The sequence below is a fragment of the Corvus kubaryi genome, unplaced genomic scaffold (genome assembly GCF_017639235.1).
Source record: "Corvus kubaryi isolate FWS band 111438036 unplaced genomic scaffold, C.kubaryi_AGA036_p1.0 66, whole genome shotgun sequence".
Classification (NCBI taxonomy): domain Eukaryota; kingdom Metazoa; phylum Chordata; class Aves; order Passeriformes; family Corvidae; genus Corvus; species Corvus kubaryi.
Genome location: NW_024582054.1, coordinates 11,428,180 through 11,441,178, shown reverse-complemented (window position 1 = coordinate 11,441,178; position 12,999 = coordinate 11,428,180). Strand labels below are relative to the sequence as shown.

The window sequence follows — 12,999 nt, the reverse complement described above, 5'->3', positions numbered from 1 at the left end:
GCAGGGGTGTCCCACACCCTCTGGTTTCTGTCTCCGAGTGCCTTAGGGTAGTGCAAAGTTAGGAACAGTCACAGTAAACAGTTGACTTATCACTTCTTTGTTTTTCCTATTCATATGGATTAATCTCGCCAGAGCTGGCCGATCTTAAGGTCGCATTTATCCGAGCCACGTTTTTAGGTGGGTTTTACCCTCCGACAATTGAACGAAACTGAAGACTCGTGCAGATAATTTTTAACATGCCTCCCTTAGGCCCTGCCAAGCACAGGCTTTGACTCTTCCGTGATTCCCAGAACGTCAATTTAGATTAAACAGGATGAGAGAAAGTAGGTTGCAGCACCATCTCCTCGGTGTGACTCGGGCCGGGAGGTTACCATGTTCAGGTCAGCCGTATAATTTAATCAGCTCGGGCCCGATGTCGGCGTTCAGCGGGGAGGGCCGGGGAAGCGGTGTGTGCCCCCACCGTGCTCCCCGGCTCTGGGAGCGCCCGGAGCACGCCGCGCCGACCCCACAGGCCGCGGCGCCTCCTTGCCGGCGGCCGCGGCCGCCCGAGCACAGGGCGGGGCTGGGGGAGGGCGGTCCCGGCTGCACCGCCCCCGTCTCTGCTCGGCCTGGGCCCGGCGCGGGGCCGCTGGCGGGCGGGGGAGCGCCATGGCTCTGGGCTCGGCGTGGAAGCAGATGTCGTGGCTGTACTACCAGTACCTGCTGGTCACCGCGCTCTACATGCTGGAGCCCTGGGAGCGCACCGTCTTCAGTATCCTTCTGCCGGCCGGGCCTGGCGGGGGGGGGTTTGTGCGGGGCCGGGGGCTCTCCCCCTTCCTTGCCGTGCTGTGTCCGGCGGTGGCTCCGGGGCTGCCCCAAGGCCTCCGGGCGGGTGTGGCGGCTCCGCCGGCCCTGCGCGGGGCTCGGGGAGCGCCCGGGCCGTGGTCGTGCTGAGGGCGCTGCCGCCGGCGGGGCTTGCTGGGGGTGGAGGAGAGTCGGGCCGGGAGGGGAGCCGAGCCGAGCCGGCCTGAGGCGCCGAGCGCGGCCAGAGGGGCGGCGGTGTCCGCTTGGGACCGAGGCTTGGCTCCACCTTGCTGGCGGGGACTCAGCTCCTCACCCTTCCAAACATGCTGCCCGAGCTGGGAATAAGCCTCACTCTGCTGTTTTCGCATGCCGTCTCCGGGCGCCTGGCAGCCTAGTCCGTTTCTCCTCCGGTATAAGTTTTTATCTCTAGAGTTGTGGTAGTTCTGTCTCTTGCACTGAAATCCAGAGCTTTCTGTTAAGGATAAGTGTCTTTAATGATTTCTTTTGTATTTTTGCCTAGAGGAAAGTAAATGTGCACGCTGCAAAACCTGGGAAGCCTAGGGTTTCATGCTGCTTTGTCACATAGCTTTTATTACATGGGTATTTAATCCTCGAGCTGGTAAATTTGCTTGGCTGTTTCAGAGTGGAAGAACTTGATAGATGCTCATGTAAAGGCATCTGTATAAACACTATTTATAGGTTTTCTTCTTTACCTGGCCCTTTTTTACAGGCAGTGCATTTTCTTAAGTATTGCTATGGCATTGCAAGTATTTTTCTCTGAAGTGTGACTGTTTTGATCTTGACTTAAAATGATGTCTCAGTACGAATGACCCTGAGACATCTCCAGTTAATGCTGAGAGGCGGATAGAGAAATTAATTGAAACATTAACATAGAGAAGGGTATAAGCAGTAGCAAGAATCTGCTTTTGCTGAGATTCTGCTCAGTTTTGTAAAGAAACTCATATTTGTTGCATAAAAGTGGTTGCCCAAGTTACAGTGCTGTGGTCAGTCATTTTATTTTTCCTGTGCCAAGTCAGTAGAAATGGAGATGACTGGAAAAGAGGAATACTATGTTTTTATAGACTTACTGTGCACAATTGTTCAGGTAGGGGTTCTTCTGTTGTATTCCTTGTTAACATACGTTCTTCCTTTTATGCCATGCCTGTGTTATTGAGGAAACCTAATTTTTGTTTTCCCTGCAATTATATTAATCATGATTTTTTTTTTCCTTTTTGCCTTGTGCAAAATATTTAAGTAAATGAAAGTGTGTACATGTTTACTTTCATAAAATGCTCATATTGTAATTGCCACATAGTGTACAAATGTAAGGAGTGGCACATGTATCACTTCTGATCTCAGATCACCAAAAATGTTTTTTGTCCTCAAAGTGGATGCTTTGGCTGTAGGTGGGCCATGTCTGCCAGGTGCTGTATGGATGCAGTGCAGACACAGTGGCCTTGGGAACTAATGGTGTGTGGCTGTGCTGCGTGTCATGCTGCTGCCTGTGCTCCAGTATCAGAAGTGAGCACTGATAGGGAAATGTGGATTTATGAGTTGACCTTCATTTTAGTATCTCTTGCTGTATAATCTTCTGGGACTATAAATACACCAAGCAGCTCTAAAAGGCACACCTCATACCTCTGCTCTGCCGTGGGTGAGTCGGTCATAGAGCGCTTGTTATGCTTGTGCTGTGGAGACTTGATTTCAGGAAAGCGCAGAGCGTGCACAGCTCCTCTGGTTTCACCTGTGGAAACCGAGTACTGCTGTCTGTCTTATCACGCTTGTTAATCTCCAGTGTGTTTTACAGTGTTTCTGGCTAAGTTTACTGAATCTCTGCAGGTAGTTGGACGAAATCAACAGTTTTTTATTAATTTTGAGTACTTCTGAATTTCTGAAACCTTAAGCTTTTTGAAACCATAATCTTTCAGTAATCTGATGCCGGAATTTGTTCAGATAAAGCTTCAAGAGCCCCTAGAGCTTGACAAAAATACAGCTGTACATATACTTTATAAGCTATTGTCTCAGTTCTCTATATAAATTTTACAAAAGTTCCCTGTTAGGAGTTCAGCTAATAAAGTGGTCATCTGAAGACTTTTTAGCTGATAGCGTCATGTGAAGTTTATTTTGCATTGTAATCTGCTATAGTAAACTACTAATGACTGCGTTTAAGTACACACCTTGAGTCAAAGCTATGCTGATGCTCTGAGGCTTTGTGAGTGAAGTAGTTAGAAAACACCCAATGCTGTCTGCTTAAAAAGGAGGTCATCCACAAATAAGAATGGTATTGTTCAGTAAATACTGATTTACTTCTAAAGTAATTTACTGAGTAAGTAAACTACTTTTTCAGTAAATCCTCATATTATTGTAGTTTTGTTTTGTTTTGGATTTTTGTGGTGGTTGACTTTTTTCTGCTTGGCTTAATGGGGCTGGCTTCAGCAAGACTTGCTCAACATCTAAGAAGATGAATGTGAAAACGTGTATTTTCTCAGTGCCCGCTTTCTGTTCTCCCTCACACTTCCCATGCTCTGGCCTGTCCTCTTGTGTCACTGACAAGGCAGTGGATAACTTGCAAGGCATCCTTTGCAATTCAGCTGATTGCTTCTACTGGCATTCTGGTTTTCAGTGTTCATTAGGTTCTTCTGTGGCTTATAATTGCCGAATACAGTTGATCTTGTTGTTTCAGAAACATAATGTTATAAGATAGTAACCACTAAAATTTTAATGCTATAGTTTTTGATGTCTTGTGCGGTTTCTGTTTCAAGTGCTTTTTTCCTCAACTGTAATTCAGATTCCATGTTAGTTTCCATTGTTGGAATGGCACTGTACACAGGCTATGTGTTCATGCCTCAGCACATCATGGCAATATTGCACTACTTTGAAATTGTGCAGTGATGAAGAACGTATTTTCAAGAAGTAACTGGGCTTTGAAATCTGGTCTACAAAGAAGAATGAACCTCTTAGTTTTAACAAGATTTCTACTGATGTCCGAAAGACACAATTATGACTCTGAAGACTAGGAAATGAGATATGTAGAGCAGGGACGTGAGATGTCCCCTGTGTTGTGTTCATTCCCTTTAATTTTACAAGATACGCCCTTGTATAGTAGTTTTGTCTACTTTAACATTGTGATTGTACTTTGATATCAGTATTTTCTTAACTTTGTGACAGTTTCAATATTGCACTGTGAAAGCTTTTCTTAATTGTAATTTTGAGTAAATCTTAATTGCCTTCTATTTTTAATCAGAAAGTCATCTTATTAAATGGGGCTTAAAGCTTTTGCTATTGTATGGTATGTATTTGCCTGGATATTTCTATTAATGCTTTTTGTAAGAAAATACATCTAGATTCATATTAGAGACATGGATATATTAGTCTAATGCTATTTACAAAAGTTAGTTTGTATGACTGAACTCAGGTGTACTGTTTGCTGTCCAAACTTTGTTCAACAGTATATTTGTGCATATCACCTAAATTTGGAATTGGCAGTTATTTCAAGTTTCTGTATTCTACCTGTTGGAGGAGGGAGGAGGAAATGAGGCATTCAAGCAGAGTGAAGACTGCATTCGTTATGTTTGAAGTAGTGCTGTGGTTCTGGGCTCTATCTGGGTGGGAGGAGAAACAGACTTTCCTTTACTGGTATTGGCCCACATAAGGCTTTGGGATAGCACTTTAAATCAACCCTGTTTTTCTAGCTACCAATTTAATTGTACTTTTACAGGATGCTTTATTATGTTCCAATAGCTATGGTTTCTGCTGATTTTCACTCAACAGTTTAACTATGTCTAGGTTTTCAAGGGGTTTTCTATTGCTGCTAGTGTTCCAAACGTGTTTTCGCTACAAATGACCAAAACATAGGGGTTTCAATGGACTTGAGTTACAATTACAGCAATAAGTAGCTGAATATTTGGCTGAAGTCCTGTCTTTTTTTTAATAGGGATTTTTTTCAGTTTTGTATTCTGAAATGTAAGATGGTGACAACTTAACTTTCCTAAGTGGACAATTTTTTTGTTGTTGTTGTTTAAAAAATAAAAGTTAAAAAGCAGAGCTTTGATGCAGAACTTTCCTGGAGAAGTTAAATGTGTTTCTGAGTGCTGCTTGCTTTTCTCAGAACTTTCCAAAAGTGATACTTGACCAAAGAACTGTGATTTTAATGGTCCAGTAATAATAGGTACTGTTATGTCTTTTATGCAACGTCTGTTGACATCAGAAATTGTAGATGTCCAGTATCTATAGAGATATTGTCTTTTATTTAATTTTCTCAAAGGTGTATTCATGAGAAGAGAGTGTTTTTCCCTGTATTTAAAAACTTCATATGTATTTGATTAAAAACCCTGTTGTTGTTTTGGGAACTAAAAACAGTGAGCCTTAAACTTCTTAGATGAACCTGAAGTTGGTAGGAGTCTCCCTCTAATTCAGTGCTTTCACTTATTAATAACTGGCCGACAAAACATGGGTAGGTTTTTGGGATTGTGTTTTTTGTTATTTTTTTTGGTGGTGTTTTATTGTGGTTTTATTTAAATGTATCCAGAGTTGTATGTGAGCGTTTTAAGTGTATATATGGAGATAATGATAAGTTAATGTACTCTTTTGGAAGTAACATAGCATAAGTCCAGTCTCTCTGTGGATTAAATTGATACTTGATTGTGATGTTTCTTTGCAAACTACTACCATGATTGATAACCTCTTTCTCAGCAGTAGATATGTTATTTGTATGAGGGTGAGAAAATCCCTTCAGTGTGGTGGCATTAGGAATGTTAAGCATGATTTTTAATTGTGAAAGGTTTTATAAAAGGGCTTTGATATACTGACTTTTATTAGCTGTCTGCTTTTTGTTGAGGAAAAAAAGAGTAACCACTAATTTCCAATTATTTGTGTTATGTAGGCTTGATTGATACCATACTTGAATTCAATTTGCTAATTTGAGTAGTCTTTTTCAGTATTTCTTTTAGTATAAATCAAGAATCTTATAGTCTTGGATAGTTCTTTTTAGATTCTGAATACTTTGTGAAAGATGGAGTACTTTCATTAATAAAATACGATGTGTTACTAAAGTTTAAATTTCTAGAAGAAAGTTTTTGCTGTGTGTCATTTTGTTAAGGTTGAGCTAGTGAAGAGAGGGTTCAAGTGGTGATTATTACAAAGCAGAGCTTTCTTTTTTAAAGTAAGGGTATTGGTAGGGATTTAAGTAATCATTACATTTGAATCATAATAAATGAATCATAAGGCTACCAAGTTGTTTTCCCACTGCAATCTGCCTTATTGTCTTATCAGTTGGGGGATCATGTCCTCTATGATAGAACCATAAGCTTTTTCTCTGCAAGCTGGAGGTTGAAGGTGCTTCAAATATCATTTGGAGGCAGCTGGTCAATTATGCTTTTGTTCAAACATGTTGATAACAATTGAAGCATTAGTAATTTAGATGAAATTGGAAAAAAACATTTGTGAGAAATGAGAAAAAAAAATGGCCTGAGAGACCTGCCAAGTGGCTGTATGTTAATCTTTTAATAGTAATAGCTCTTGGGGTTTAGATTGTATCTTTAGAAATAAGCATTTAAAAATGCATTAGGTGTGTCATATAGCAGAACGGATAATTCCAGTTCCTGCCAGGCAGACTGAGCTGGGGTGACTTGCTGTGCTGGAGGCCCTGGGGCTCCCAGAGCCAGCTCTGCAGAGGCTCCTTGGCTGCCTCCAGGGCTGGGTACTGTGGAATTATTTATTAAAAACCTTTGCAGAAGGAGCTGCTCTAACCAAAACAGGCATTGTATTGCAGGATGTCACGCTGGAGCCAGAAACAGATCCAGGGCCTGTGTGGTGTATGTATGGCTTGAATCAGTTTTATCTTTTTATGTACATATGTACGCACATACTCTGGTCTTTAAATGTGTGTGTGTGTATATATATATATAAATACAGTTTATTTCTTGTAAAAAATTATTACATAGCAATTAGTTTGGAGACAGAGGCTGTGGGGTTTCTTTTCTGGTTTCTTAACAACCCTATGAAGGAGAACAGCAGAGAATCTTGAAGTGAGACTTCCTTGACAAAATTTTGCAATAAATATATTTGTGTATCCATCAATATTAAAAATAAATAGGTGTGAAAGGAGCATAGCACTGTAAAGAGAAATATTGTGTGATAGATGGGCATTGTGTCACTGCAGATTGGCTCCAGCTGGTGTGGTGTGAAGCATTGCCATTTTCCATTCAGGTGAAGAAATGAAGTGTGCATTATAAATGCTGAAGAAGGGGTACTTGCTGTTGACTAACACAAATAAAGGTTATATTGGGGTGAAGAGACACAGCTTGAAGAGGTTGGGTACCATGGGCTGTGCACAAAGCTGTGGACAGAGCAGCCATCCTCTAAAATACCAGAGCAGTGGAGTCTGGAATTGGCACCCCAATAAAGGTTTTCAGTGCCAGAAGTTCCTTGCACGTGCTTATTTGCTTATGTTTTCTATGACTGCTTTCATAGGAAGACAGTTTTTCCCCTCTTGCTGACATGTTTTCCTGATACCAGTGTGGTGCTTTTATCCTTCCCCCCCCCCCCCCAGACAAAAGGAAATCAAAACTTTTATGCATTGTTCCTCTATTTGATCTGCTAGGTCAGCCTTAAACAGCTGTCATCAAATAGCTGCTGCCTTTTCTGCCTTTTGTTTGTGTAGTGATGATTTAAGAAGAAAATTTGGCATCATAGTCCAGAGCTGGATCTGCCCTCTCCTTGTAATGGAGAGAGATGAAACTCTAGGTCTGATCTAGATTCCAGTGTGGGATTTGGGCAGAAACTCCTCTGCTTTTCATAACCTTCAGTGCATCACCACTAGATCCTCAATCCATCTTAACTAGCATTGCATGATTGAATACTAAGAACTTATGAAGAACTTTCCCTGAGAGTTTAGCTGGACAAGAGTTGAACAGGCCTTGATATAAACCTGAGTCAAACACTCCAATTTCTAAAGTAAAAGATCTGTCACATAGTTGGAACTAATAGGTGATCAACACCTTGATAATCATGTCTGATGTATCTGGTTTGTATTTATGCCTGTATCTGCAGGTGGAGTTGTCTCAGCATGTCTTGCATTTTGTGTTCTCTGCAATTTGAGATAGCATGTCTCAGGCCCAGATTTTACAATGACAAGAGATGCACTACAAAACCCCCAAAACAACTTCTTTGGGAAAAAAATTGTCATGGCAATGATTGATATTATTTGTCTTTTCTGTGAAATTTGTTTGTGTCTACTGAGGCAGAAAAGGCAAGTAGTTATGATTACATTGGAATTTAAACCAAAAATCTTGTCGCCAAGGTTTATGTTCTTTCCCACTTCTTTAATTGGCTGTTGTCCTCTCTTCCTTCAAGATGTTTTTGCTGCAGATACTTCAAAAAGGAAGAAATGAATGCCTCAGAACACTTTGCTCTGTGTTGCTATTTAATACACACTGGTAAGGTTACAAAATTCTGGAAGATGTCTCTGAATAATATTTTTGCTGGAATAATAGGATTGTCCTATCAGTTCATCTGAGGCATGCATGCACTCTTAATTTGAATATCTAGTTAGTATCTAGGTGCCAGACTACTGACAGCTTATTATTGTGCTCATCTTATATCACCACCTCAAAGTAAGCATTTTTGAGAGAAAGCCTCCTGTGCCACATCCCAGAAGCCCAGAAGTTTATATGCTTGCTTAGGTAATACTTCCTGAATTTTAATCAGAGTTAGCAAATAGTTCCCAAACTCAGGATAGAATTGGGTGGTGATTATATGAAGTGGGGTGTGTTTCGTTGTTACACTTGTTTAAAAGAAAAAAATTTTCAAAACCCCTTCTGTGTTGTAGAGTATTTCAGTAGGTTGGTCAAAAAAGTAGTGCTCAGCTCAGCGTGACTGAGGATGAAATGTGCAGTCTGTTTGTCTTAGACCACAAAGAGGGACTGCTGAACTCTTGGTTTTCTAATCAAATGGAAAGGTGGACTTCACTGGAAAGGGATCAAGGGGCTATCTGTACCCAGAGAATAAGAGACAACATCTGTGGGTGTGAGGCTTTCTGGGTCAGGACACAGCTGCAGGGTGTGCCTGCACTATGTGATGGTGCCTAATGCTGAGATCAGAAGTACCCTGCAGAAGGACTTGTGCCACTTCTCTGCATTTCATTGAAAAGAGAGTTATATTAAGCTATGCTTACATTGAAAAAATTTCAAGTGTTAGTGAGGAATCATGCAGAAGTTGAAGTAAAGCATGCCAGCTCTGGTCTGTGCTTTGTGCTGCGTGGTGTGAAGCAGACAGCCGTTAGGTATCCGCATGACATATTGGGTTTCCATACTACCTCTGCTCAATGTCATGTGCACATGTGAGCACAAATGTTCTGTCTTGTGCCTTTTGAAAAATCATAAGGCTTGTTTAGAAGAGTGACAAGTGTAGTTCAGGTCTTTTGTTCCTCCTTTGCCTGGTGACTGCAGTCTGGGGAGCAGGTGCTACACTGATTGGTAATCTCTAATTTGATAGATGATGGTGATATTCATTCCTTTTGAAGGCAACATATTATGTATCCCATATATATATGGGGTATACCAATGATTTGGATGTCTTTACCTGCTTCAAGAAGCAGTCTTGCTGGAAAACCCTCTTTTGTCTGACATTTCAGCAACATTGGAACTCTCCATAAAACTACTGATAAACCCTTTGCCTTGTGTGTTAGACTGGTTTCAACCACTGGATGCTTTCTTAAATAGTTTCAGGCCTAGACAGGACAGTAGACATAAGAGGTAACAGGGATAAGAGAAACCGAAATCCATCCATGTCCATTTTATTTCACCTGCGGAGTTACCAGGTGTGTTTTGACAGTTGGAGACTGGAGTAACCAAGGTAAAGCACTAAATTACACTAACAAAGAAAAACAAGACTTGGAAAGTAACAGTTGTGATGCTGTGTTGAGGCTTTGCTCAGATGTCTGGCCTGTGCAGGTGAATTATTTTTTTATTTTTTTTAAAAAAGGCTTACTTATATAAGCAAGACAAGAATAAGTTCTAGTGAACTAGAAGACCAAAAAAGAAGTGGAAATAAGTAAGGACAGGCTATAAAGGAGATGTGTAAAAGCATTGGTTAGACAACCAGATGGCCTTATAAGCTTGAATACTTGTTATGTCAGTTGGGGCAGTGGTGGATATTCTCATAAGTTGACTTTAGAATGGCTTCTGACACATTCTCGCCCAGTGTTTGCATGTGGACCAGAGGAACTATGAGTAAAGCGAATGGGCTGGTTGGTGGCTTGAACTGGATGGATCACTGTACTCTCATCAGTTGCTCAATGTTAATTTGTGAAGTGGCTAAAAGTGGAGTACCCTGTAAGGTGATACTGGGGCTGATGTTCAGTATCTTCATAGCTGACCCTAATTATTAGACAATGTTCCTCTATGGGGAAGAGAATTAATATGCTGGAAGATAGAGCCTGGGTTCAGAATTTGGCTGACAGAAACTTCACGCTGTTTGACAAGAAGTGCAAAACTCTCAGCTTTGCTGAGAGAGATCCTGGGAATCAGTGGTATGTGCTGAATGTTAGCCAACAGTGAATTCACAATATGAATATGGTAGCCTGGATGCCAGCCTATGGTAGGAGAATGTGGCCACCAAATGGAGGGAAATTATTGTCCTCATCATGCTGCTAAAGCAGCTGCTGCAATACTGTGTCTGGTTTTGTGCTCTTTGATTCCAGAAGGATGGTAAGAAACTATCCAGAAGAGACTATATAGTTAGGAGTTAGGAACAGGGTTCCTACAGCAGTTGTGAAACCTTTCTCCTTGAAGGTTTTCAAGACTTCTCTGGACAAAGCCATGACTAACCTGATTTGAACTAGTGTTGGTGTTAGTCCTGCTTTTAGTGGGAGGCTGGACTAGGTGATCTCAGGAAGCACCTTTGAAACAGCTTTTCTATTGTTCTTTAAAGACCAAGGAAGAAGTCAGGTGAAGGAGTGTGAGAAAAAAATTTACATGGATCATAACAGCAACTGAAGCAGTAGGCATTAGGAGAATGATACAGAATCCAAAGTGTTAGAAACTCATAGGATGACAGAGTGAAAGTATAGGGAAGGCGCTGAGATGACAGTGGTGACATGATTCCAAGATGATCTTTGCAGCAACACTGCATTTCCCTCTATGCTATTTTTAGTCAATAAAACATTACAGTTAGTAAGACTGAAACCAACAGAACAAACTATTTTCTGAGCTTGAAATGAGAAAAAAAATCAAGAGAGGCATCTGCTGCAATATTTTGCAAGTATGTTTCCTGTAAAACTGAACAGCTTGCAAGCTGAGCAGAGTTATTTACCTTTTAATGATCTCTGTTTTTAGAACAGGTGTCTCATGGACTTGCCCTGTACTTTGTTATTATTTTTGCCTTGGAATATGTGTCCTGAGTTGTCTTCTGGGCTTAAACATTGATTCATCCTTACTCATATTTGAGGACTTTTGTATTTGAGTCTTGAATGACTCTTCTGTTAAGAAATCAAAATATTTCCTCTCATTTTCTGTATAGTATTGTTTCTGGAAGAGAACAAAAAGAAGAATCTAATTTCCACTGATTCAGTTTGAGGCTTTTCCATGTGGAACTTGAAAATGGCTTATTTCTGGGGGCTTGTTCTTCTCATGAAAGGCCCCAAACTGTAAACCAGGGAAAACAAGCTTGTTTTGCAGTAAGTATTTATGGAGTAATTTTTTCTTTCCTTTTGATTATTATAGAATTGCTATTAATGTTCTTTTGTGAATTCCCGAATGATATGTGGTTAAGAATTGTTAAAAAGGAATGCTCTGTTGTCTCCCAGCCCTGGATCTTCCTTAGCAAGAAAAAAAGTACCCTGTAAAGAACTTTTTTATTGTAGGGGTCAGAACACTTTAAAAATGCCACTTAGATGCGTTCTGTCAGAGAGTAGCCCTTTATTTTTTGTCCTTTTGCAGTAGCTGAAAAGAGAGAGAGCTTTTCTTCTTGCTAGAGCTGATTTTTAGCTTCTTTGGACTATAAGGTCTCAGAGATCTTGGCAAAAATGAGGATCCCTGTAACTGAATTCCTCCCATCTCTATGTCCAGTCTAATGGGTATGGGATGCGGTTACCCTTTCTAGCTGAAGTTAATGTCAGCTTTACTTAGGTAGCTAAAATGCAGGTCACTCACCTGGGGGAAACCCAGCTTCCAGTCACTGCTTTCACATCCAAGTAAATTTAGGAGAGTATCAAGGAGACTGTAGCATCCCTCTTAGCATGTGTCCAGGTTAGTTTGGCCTCAAGTACATTGGCTTCCAATTTTTCTTTACACCTGATTGAAAATTTCATTCTGGGAATGAGACAGATTTTTCCATTGGCAACTCAGTTGATATACCTCAGGGCACCTTTACCTGATCCCTGCAATTCTCCTGGCAACCACAGGACTAAATTCAGTCACTCATTTTGAATGTCAGCACTCCAGGAATTACACCTCACCTCTACAGTGTGGGGTGAAGCTTGTGAAAATAATCCCTGCTCTCCATTTAATTAGCCTGTTTGTCATACCATCTTGATGTACCGGTATAACAAGCCAGGATGTCAACTGGATTAAAAACATCAAACAACTGCTATGCTTCTAAATGAGCTGTAAGTCTAAGGTTTCTAGTCAAAACAACCTCCCAAAGCCATCAGCAAATGACAACCCTGCAAGAATTACTCCTTAACAAGCGTGCTGTCAAGTGAGCTGTGGAGTTTACACTAGTGAAAAGCAAATGGCACCTGTCTATCTGCAAGTGGCTGATTCCCCAACTGCTCCCAGCTGTGTGCTTTTGCAGAGCTCTGTTCCAATTAGAGATTAATTTTGGGGACTGCTAGCACAGAAAAATGCAGTGCATGGTTTTGAAGAGAAGGGAGTCTATTTTCATGATCAGTGGGGTCTTCTATAGTTTTGGAAGCTAAAAAGTGGTCTGATTGTTCTTGTCCCTATGTGTCTTTTCATGATGCTTTTGTATGTGTCATATGCTTGTGCAAATAAAGAAACAAACCAGGTAATCTCTTGTGGGGTGGGGTTACTACCCTTCCAGTTATAATGATTTTCCTTATTTCTAACCATAATCCTGCTTTTCCTTAAGCTTATTGCTACCTGTCTTGTCTACCATGTGCAAAGATGGGTGATCTTTTGCAACAAGTTTTTATATACTTCAAGGCAGGAGGGACAAGGGAGGGAATTAATAATCTTCCATAAGATAAATTGCCTC

The 12,999-nt window shown here is 40.9% G+C and overlaps 1 protein-coding gene across 1 annotated transcript; it reads left to right on the top strand.

The window, feature by feature from the left end:
• The first annotated feature begins 562 nt into the window (after nucleotides 1-562).
• Nucleotides 563-4,841, top strand: SPTSSA (serine palmitoyltransferase small subunit A). Its single transcript, XM_042047350.1, has 2 exons — nucleotides 563-751; nucleotides 3,572-4,841. The coding sequence occupies exons 1-2, from the start codon at nucleotides 649-651 to the stop codon at nucleotides 3,673-3,675; spliced, it is 207 nt and encodes a 68-aa protein (XP_041903284.1). The 5' UTR covers nucleotides 563-648; the 3' UTR covers nucleotides 3,676-4,841.
• The last annotated feature ends 8,158 nt before the right edge of the window (nucleotides 4,842-12,999 follow it).